General features: G+C 33.0%; 1 protein-coding gene across 3 annotated transcripts in view; it reads right to left on the reverse strand.

Annotated features, from left to right (window-relative positions):
* LOC306867792 (epidermal growth factor receptor substrate 15-like 1) overlaps nucleotides 1–10000 on the reverse strand; it is a 44657-nt gene that overhangs the window by 24359 nt on the left and 10298 nt on the right. For all 3 annotated transcript variants that reach the window (XM_079413674.1, XM_079413675.1, XM_079413673.1), the window contains exons 12-14: nucleotides 8804–8866; nucleotides 8165–8250; nucleotides 1856–1928 (exon numbers count right to left, since the gene is read on the reverse strand). In XM_079413674.1, the coding sequence (XP_079269800.1) occupies nucleotides 1856–1928; nucleotides 8165–8250; nucleotides 8804–8866 (222 nt within the window). The remainder of the gene's footprint in view (nucleotides 1–1855; nucleotides 1929–8164; nucleotides 8251–8803; nucleotides 8867–10000) is intronic.

Genomic DNA, 10000 nt, shown 5'->3' on the forward strand with positions numbered 1-10000 from the left:
AAGTATATTAATATATTGATTAGGGCTGTCGCAATTCGTTGGTTTTAGTCGACTAGTCGATTTTTAAAAATCATCGACTTTGCTTGTGTCGACTAACTGGCAAAATACCAGAAGTGGCGCATTTCACGGACGAGAATCCATAAAACACATTATTAAACTATTCTCCAAGGCTGCATGATATATTAAACCCATTTAAAAATCATAATTAAGCATAATTCTGAATTCACAAACGCTATGATTTAATTTAATTATATGCGATGCAGTTCTAACACATTATATGCGCTTTAATTATTTCCATGCGTGTAGGTTACGTACGTGCGTCTCACAGCGGCTCCGTTCACAGCGGCTCCACAGAAACAAAATCATTTACATGTGGAGCATCTCAAAGTCCATCTCTGCATGTTGTTGTGAGTTTGGGTTTATTATAACGTTCATCTGGGAACGCAACGTGCGCCATTTCATCAGATTTGTGAGGTAAATCATTTATAAATCTACACTAACACAGGAGAATACATCGCAATTTCAAAATAAAAGCTCACCCCCTCACTCTGAGTTTACACGTTTTGATGTCCACATATTCATTTAATTACAGTGGCTATAGCATTTCTGTCCTAAAGAAATGGCCAAATGTTAAAGATTAAGTGGACATTTGAATTAAATGGTGCTTGGTCAATATTAAACAAGGATTAGATCACGCAGCAATGTGTAAAAATAATCATCAAGCTATTGTTCACTTCTATTTTTATTTCCAAATTCGTTTTTTTACATTTTAATTTTTCTAGACTCTGTTTTAATGGTTAAATTAAATTTTATTAATCAAAAAATCTGTCTAAGTAATTAAGTTTGACAGTTTTATCTTTACCAAATTCTGTTTTCCATTATTTTCTGGATTCCATTTTAATGGTTCCATTAAATTTTAATAACCAAAATTATCATCTCCATCTCCAATTAATTGATTTTATTTTATTATTTTTTTTTTAACTGCACATTTACATTTTTCACCTAAATAAATTCTGGTAAATACTCCTTTAAAAATGTTTTTTGATTATAATTTTAGTATTAGTAGACTAGAACACGTGGATATGTTGTCATTCTTACACTATAATACTGAACTTTGATTTCAGTGATTTGGACTATGATATAGACGCTTGCTGCACTCTGTTGCACTTTACTTTTGCTTTAAAAAAAGGATTTGATAGAAATTTGGATTTCATTTGGTTTAATAAAATATTAAGTAAAATTGTAGATTTTTTTGTGGGAAATTAATCGTTTAGATTAATCGATAAATTAGTCGATAGATTAATCGAAATAAAAATAGTCGTTAGTGGCAGCCCTAATATTGATCTTAGAATATAATGAAAATAAAACATTCTATGCAAATATATTGTTAATATTTAACTATATATTATTTTAATTTGTTTTTTAAACTAAAATACTAAATTTATTATACATCTAATATAACTATATATAATATATATAAAATATTACAAATATAATACAAATAACAACAAAATAAATATATTTAATGTATTTTTAAATAGTAATAATACTTTAATGTAATAATACTAATAATCTGTATATTTTATAATTATATTGGTAATTATAAATTATTCAACATGCAATATATTAAATATATATTTACTTTGAAATGTTAATACATTCAAACAAATATTTTACTTAACTTTTTATAATATAATTACAATAACAAAAAGTTCAAATTATTAACAAATGTTAACAATATTCATAAATAGACAATTACTTTTAAATATATCAATAATACTAAGTATATTTTATAATTATTAAAATATTTTATTATTATTATCATTAATAATAATAATTGCACTGCCAGGTTTACCTGAACCTCTGTGGTTTTGTGTCTGATGGCTTCCTCTGTTTCTCTGATGTCTTGTTCCAAAGTGTATTTCTCTCTGTTGAAATGATAAAACAAGACACAAACACCTTTATCAACTGTTGCCAACTAGAAAATATCCCTCATACCTGCCTCTTCCACACACAAAATCTGTCACACACACAAAACAAAATTCGTGACAGCCAAGAGAAGGTTTTACCTGAGTGTATCCCAGTGTGTGAAAGCAAGAGTGCTGAGGCAGCATGAATAAGCAAGTGAAACAAGAGATTTCGTAAAGAAAACACACGTTAAACGGACACTCTGAAGAGGGGATGGATGTGAGATGAGGATTTGATAGGGAGAGGGAAACTCATCCACCACCAAGAGCTCTCGGGTACCTTTTCTCTTTCTTTGAAGGGTGCATGTTAGCATGAGAGTCTGTTCAGGGTCATCTACAAGGCAACTGTTCGGAAAAGGACAAATATGCTAGACTCGGTGGGGTGAGCCAAACAGAAAAATGGACAACAAAGACGGGAGATGGCAAAATCCGGAACAAAAAAAATCCTTACCTCCTCAAAATAAATCAAAAGCTGAGACTGTATCATTTTTTTTTACATTAAAAAAAAAAAAGTCCCCACACTTTAAAACAAGATGATTAAAACCTAAAAAAAAACAATTATGAATTTAAAAAAAAAACACGAATAAATATTCACACACTTTGCACAGCGGCAGAAAATTTCACGCACAATGTGTTTTGTTGCAGTACCTAAGGGAAATACTGTTTTTCCGTTGCATTTCTTCTTCTGAGTACATTTCAGAAGATTTAAGAGAACCAGAAGGAATATACACAGCAACATTTCCACACATGGACAAAGACTTAAAACCGTTTGCATGCTCATTTTCACAAGTTCAACAACAGTTAAAAAAACTAATTATTTTAAATATATTTGAAGACTTCTAAAATACTTGTATAATATATTTATCAAAAAAAAAAAAATTAATAAGCATTTAAATGTATTATATTAATAACACATTTGATATATCGTTATAATTAATATAGTTTGTGACACTTAGTCTAAATATTTTAAGACTTAAAATACTTGTGTATGCATATAGTTTTTAATATTTTGAATTAGTTTTTATTTTTGTACTTTCACTTTCATTTTAGTTAAACATTTAGTAATTTTGTTGTGCATTTGACATTTTATTTTTATTGATTTTGGGGTCAAATATGACCAGGACAGTGTTAGTTTAGTATTTAAGTACCATCATAATATTTATTAATTTCCTGAGGTTATTTTTAGATTTTCAGTTGACATTTTAGTTTAGGTTTTATTTTTTTATTATTTTTTTATGTATGTGTGTTTTATTTAGTATTATAAATTAACTGCATTTCATTTATAATTTTAAAGAAATATATTTTTATGTTTTATTGCGTTTTATTTCGTTTAGTATTAGCAATTTTCAGTATTTTAACCCTCTGGTTGTGTTCGGACTCCGGTCACGCCTTTTGTGTTCCCGGTCAAAAATGACCGGACTCCAAACAACTGCTTATAAATCTGTCATTATGCTAATTATGCATTAAATTCTAAAAATTTGCACTGTTTCTCACACTAGTGTACTTTAATGTTTAATCAGGAAGTTTGCTTTTAAATGCTTTTATTTTGTACAAAATTGCACAAAGTCACACTCGTGGTGTTCCCGGTCAAAAATGACCGGACTCCAAACAATTGCTTATAAATCTGTCATTATGCTACATTATCACCAAATATTGGATTCAATCTTTTTGACATCTTGTTTTCTTTCATTTAGGACTGGTTTTGTGTTTCTATTTGCATCCGATTAATCGTAAGCCTCATTTATCTGAGAGTAGGTACCTCATTTTTTGAGTGAAAAAATAATTTTTTATGAATAATTTTCACAATATGAGAGAAAAATTTCAAAAAATTTGCACTGTTTCTCACACTAGTGTACTTTAATGTTTAATCAGGAAGTTTGCTTTTAAATGCTTTTATTTTGTACAAAATTGCAAAAAGTCACACTCGTGGTGTTCCCGGTCAAAAATGACCGGACTCCAAACAACTGCTTATAAATCTGTCATTATGCTATATTATCCCCAAATATTGGATTCAATCTTTTTGTCAACTTGTTTTCTTTCATTTAGGACTGGTTTTGTGTTTCTATTTGCTTCTGATTAATCGTAAGCCTAATTTATCTGAAAGTAGGCACCTCAATTTTTGAGTGAAAAAATATTTTTTTATGAATAATTTTCACAATATGAGAGAAAAAATTATGAAAATTTGCACTGTTTCTCACACTAGTGTGCTTTAATGTTTAATCAAGAAGTTTGCTTTTAAATGCTTTTATTTTGTACAAAATTGCACAAAGTAACACTTGTCAAAAATGGCTGGCCATTGAAAGTGAATGGGGAAGAATGAAAGAAACAACTAGTGTTCAGGAGCATGTTGTGCTTGCAAACATAAATGCCTTGGACCAGTGCGTGCATGTATACTCACTCTATCACACACACACACATCTATGCATACAAACTATTGTATTACACCTATTTCATCCTACCCTGAACTGTATGCAATATGCTTTTATGAATCTCATATTATAACTCTCTCTCTCTCTCTCTCTCTCTCACTCACACACACACACACACACACACACACACAATGCACACAAATGCTCAAACTGCCTTGTCTTTGGCCTGCATTGACTTCAAAATAATCTTTTTTTTTCCATCCTTCGACCAGAACGTTACATCAACTTCAGCTGGGTCCTCAAAATCAGAAGATTGCTTCTTTTCAGTTGATGCAAGGTTTTCAGCTTGTCCAGTGATATTTTTATCTTCCAATATATCTTGCAATGCATCGTCACTGTAAAATTCTTCTTCAGTTGTCTCTTCCTCGTGTAAATGACAAGCAAGGCACTTCACCCACCCCGAAAGGCACTCATTTGTATGCTCTAGCATTTAATTGTAAACTTTCGTTTACTCTGAGAGAACACGAAAGCCTCTAAACATATTGTCATAATGTTTTGTCTAGTACGGAGCCGCTTAGAGCTCATGGTGGTGGAAAGATTTCGGGGTGGGTGAAAAAAAATCGGGGTGGGAGGAAAAAAATATTTTTCAAATCTTTTGCGTTCCCTCGCAAAACTTTGCGTGCATCTTTGCGAGAGAACGCAAACATCTTTGCGAGAGAACGCAATGTTTTGCGAGAGAACGCAAACATCTTTGCGAGAGAAAGCAAACATCTTTGCGAGAGAACGCAAACATCTTTGCGAGAGAACGCAATGTTTTGCGAGGGAACGCAAACATCTTTGCGAGAAAACGCAAACATCTTTGCGAGAGAACGCAATGTTTTGCGAGGGAACGCAAGCATCTTTGCGAGAGAACACGAACATCTTTGCGAGAGAACGCAAACATCTTTGCGAGAGAACGCAATGTTTTGCGAGGGAACGCAAGCATCTTTGCGAGAGAACGCAATGTTTTGCGAGGGAACGCAAGCATCTTTGCGAGAGAACACAAACATCTTTGCGAGAGAACGCAAACATCTTTGCGAGAGAACGCAAACATCTTTGCGAGAGAACGCAAACATCTTTGCGAGAGAACGCAAACATCTTTGCGAGAGAACGCAATGTTTTGCGAGGGAACGCAAGCATCTTTGCGAGAGAACGCAAACATCTTTGCGAGAGAACGCAATGTTTTGCGAGGGAACGCAAGCATCTTTGCGAGAGAACGCAAACATCTTTGCGAGAGAACGCAAACATCTTTGCGAGAGAACGCAAACATCTTTGCGAGAGAACGCAAAGTTTTGCGACGGAACGCAAAAGATTTGAAAAATATTTTTTCCTCCCACCCCGATTTTTTTTCACCCACCCCGAAATCTTTCCACCACCACGAGCTCTAAGGGGCTCCGTAGTCTAGAATATGTGGTGAAAGAAAAGATTATTTTTGAGGTCAATGCAGGCTAAAGACAAGGCAGTCTGAGCATGTGTGTGTGTGTGTGTGTGTGTGTGTGAGTGAGAGAGAGAGAGGGAGAGAGTTATATCAGATTTATAAAAGGATATTGCATGCAGTTCAGGGTAGGATGAAATAGGTGTAATACTCACAATAGTTTGTATGCATGGATGGATGGGTGTGTGTGTGTGTGTGCGCGCGTGTATGTGTGTGTGTGATAGCTTGAGTATAAATGCATCCACACATGCAAAGGTCCAAGGTCTTTGTTTGCAAGCACAACATGCTCCTGAACACTAGTTGTTTCTTTCATTCTTCCCCATTCACTTTCAATGGCCGGCCATTTTTGACAAGTGTTACTTTGTGCAATTTTGTACAAAATAAAAGCATTTAAAAGCAAACTTCTTGATTAAACATTAAAGCACACTAGTGTGAGAAACAGTGCAAATTTTCATAATTTTTTCTCTCATATTGTGAAAATTATTCATAAAAAAATATTTTTTCACTCAAAAATTGAGGTGCCTACTTTCAGATAAATGAGGCCTACGATTAATCAGAAGCAAATAGAAACACAAAACCAGTCCTAAATGAAAGAAAACAAGTTGACAAAAAGATTGAATCCAATATTTGGGGATAATGTAGCATAATGACAGATTTATAAGCAATTGTTTGGAGTCCGGTCATTTTTGACCGGGAACACCACGAGTGTGACTTTTTGCAATTTTGTACAAAATAAAAGCATTTAAAAGCAAACTTCCTGATTAAACATTAAAGTACACTAGTGTGAGAAACAGTGCAAATTTTTAGAAATTTTTCTCTCATATTGTGAAAATTATTCATAAAAAATTATTTTTTCACTCAAAAAATGAGGTACCTACTCTCAGATAAATGAGGCTTACGATTAATCGGATGCAAATAGAAACACAAAACCAGTCCTAAATGAAAGAAAACAAGTTGACAAAAAGATTGAATCCAATATTTAGTGATAATATAGCATAATGACAGATTTATAAGCAATTGTTTGGAGTCCGGTCATTTTTGACCGGGAACACAACGAGTGTGACTAGGTGAAATAAAACCCACAAAAAATTACGAAAATTCTAAAAAAATTTATGAGAAGTACTTGTACCCTATGTGCGCAAAGTCAGTAAGTTTGAGTCCAATGCGATAACGTTAACTAGTATTTTCAGGAAAAAGAAAAAAAAATTTAGGGCAATTTGACCCGAACACAACCAGAGGGTTAACCTAACCCAAGGCAAAATTTAAAATCACCATTCAAGTTTAAGGGTTGGTTTTTTTTTTACTTTTAAAAAACTTGAATAATATATTTATAAAAAAAATATTTTTAAAAATAAACTTTATAAAATAAAATAAATTTAAAATGTATCATATTAATAACACATTTAATATATTGTCATTAAATATATGAAGAGTTTATTTGCAAAAACAGATAACTCCAGATAACTGTTTTTTTTGTGTGTGTGTGTGTGTTAGCTGTGTTTTTAGTTATTTTTTAACCTAGTCAAAATAACCCAACTGCAGTTTGATTGAGATTAATTGGAAAGCACAAGGAAAAAACATGAGTTCTGAGAATTGTTCAAAAAGGAGTTCTGTTTTTGCAAATGAACTCTTCATATATATATATATATATATATATTTTACATTTACATTTATTCATTTAGCTGACGCTTTTATCCAAAGCGACTTACAATTGCTATATATATCAGAGGTCGCACGGCTCTGGAGCAACTAGGGGTTAAGTGTCTTGCTCAGGGACACATTGGTGTCTCACAGTGGATTCGAACCCGGGTCTCTCACACCAAAGGCATGTGTCTTATCCACTGCGCCATCACCACCCCGTATATGGGAAGTCGTGGCCTAATGGTTAGAGAGTCGGACTCGTAATCCAAAGGTTGCGGGTTCGAGTCTCCGGTCGGCAGGAATTGTAGGTGGGGGGAGTGAATGTCCAGCGCTTTCTCCACCCTCAATACCACGACTGAGGTGCCCTTGAGCAAGGCACCGAACCCCAAAACTGCTCCCCGGGCGCTGCAGCATAAATGGCTGCCCACTGCTCCGGGTGTGTGTTCACGGTGTGTGTGTGTTCACTGCTGTGTGTGTGCACGTTGGATGGATTAAATGCAGAGCACGAATTCCGAGTATGGGTCACCATACTTGGCTGAATGTCACTTCACTTCACTTCACTTCACTATATATACATATATGTGTGTGTGTGTGTATGTATGTGTGTGTGTGTGACTATTAAATTCAGTAAATAACAGGAAAAATATATCATAAATATAAGTCATGTGAATTTTTTGGCAATTTAAATATATGGCACATGTGTGCTGCATTACCTCTGCATGTGAGCAATCTCTTGGCTTATATCGTCCAGTTCTTTAATCCCGGTGAACTCGCCTGAACCCACGGAGCTGGAGCTGTCCTGTATGAGGGGGTTCAGCACATAAAGTCAGTCCTGCTGCATCTGAACCACACATACGCACAGCACCACACAAACAGAAGGGTAGAGAACACCGAGGAGCCACCACACGGGAGCAGAGACCAGCTTGTCTTCCACCTCTGACGCTCAAAACGTGGGGAAGTCAAGACACGGCACCATTTCACAGCACTGGATCTCTCACAAATGCTTTTCAACTCAACGTCTCAGCCAACAGACCATGGAAAGCATTTGTTCAGGCTTTTCCCAAATATTACCTACCCATAACTTGAACATTATTGCCTGATTTTAGTCAGTGATAACGGCATTAAACATCAGCAGCATTGAAATGTGGATGGAAAGGAACAGAAGATTGTTTGGTAAGATTTTCTATATTTTTTTAACCGTTGTGCTTGTGATAAGATGTTAGTGGCTCTCTTGATGTATTGTGAATGATGACAGATTCATCTGCTAAACGTCTAGGGTTTGTATAAATATGACAAATGATACTTAAGTTGAAATATGTTGAATGAAAGAGAGAAAGAAAGAGACGGTTTACCCGGCGCATCTCGGTCAGTGCGGCCATGTCAGAGCCCACTGGTGTCATATAACCCGACAGACTCTGAAAAAAACAGGAAGCACTTCCCATGAGGGACAATAATACTGCTACACAATACAATACGATACTAAAGCAAGCAAAGATCTGCATAGACAGCATAATAGTAGTAGTTTCATTTAACTACATTTTAATAAATGTGATATTGCATCAGCTCACATTGCTCATTATTCATTTATTGTACTGAAGATAACGTAGGTGGGTAAATCTTAAAAAAACAACTGTCAAAAACATATTAGGATCATATGTTTTCTCTCAAAAATCAAAATGAAAAATATGCAATAGCATTTTGTACAAGGAATGTGAAATCTATTTTAGGGCCGTTGAGATCAGCTTCAACGTGTGTATTTCAGACTGAAATAAATATTAAAATAGTAAAGCATTTATTTAACATTACTATTCGTACATGTATTTAAATGATGCTCATTTTAATGTCTTTTTTTTAATAAAAATAATTACACATTTTATCTGGACAAGATTATTTTCTCATTGTATTAAAGTCATGAGATTTTATTATCAGAATTAAATATATTTTCATTTTAAATGTAATTCAATATTATATAATATGAAATAAATAATTTTACAAATCAACATTGTATTAATTTGGGGGTAAGATATGGCCAGTACGGTGTTAGTTTAGTATTATTTAAGTACCATCATAATATTTACTAATTTTCTAAAGTTCTTTTTTTATTTTCAGTTTAAAATTTTAGTTAGGTTTTATGATTTGTATTTGATTAGGTTTTGTTTTTTATTTATGTATGTGTTTGTTTTATTTATTTTATTTAGTATTATAAAATAAATAGTAATTTATTTATAATTTTAAAATATTTTTAAATTAATATTAATAATAATAATAATAATAATGTGTAAATGTTAATAATGTATTTTTCATTGTATTTTGTTTAGTTTAGTATTAGTAATTTTTAGAATTTTTCCTAACCCAAGCCAAAATGTCAAATTATGGTTCAAGTTTTTTTTATTATTTTTTTTTTTTATCTAATATTTATATTTAATTATATTACTGCTTTATTTAAATGTAGTAAAAACTATTTTCAGTTTATATTCAGTTTATTTAGTTTAGTATTAGTAATTTTTAGGCAAAGGTCATTTTTAGTATTAGTAATTGTTTAGGATTTA

This window comes from Barbus barbus (assembly GCF_936440315.1).
Source record: "Barbus barbus genome assembly, chromosome: 49".
Lineage (NCBI taxonomy): Eukaryota > Metazoa > Chordata > Actinopteri > Cypriniformes > Cyprinidae > Barbus > Barbus barbus.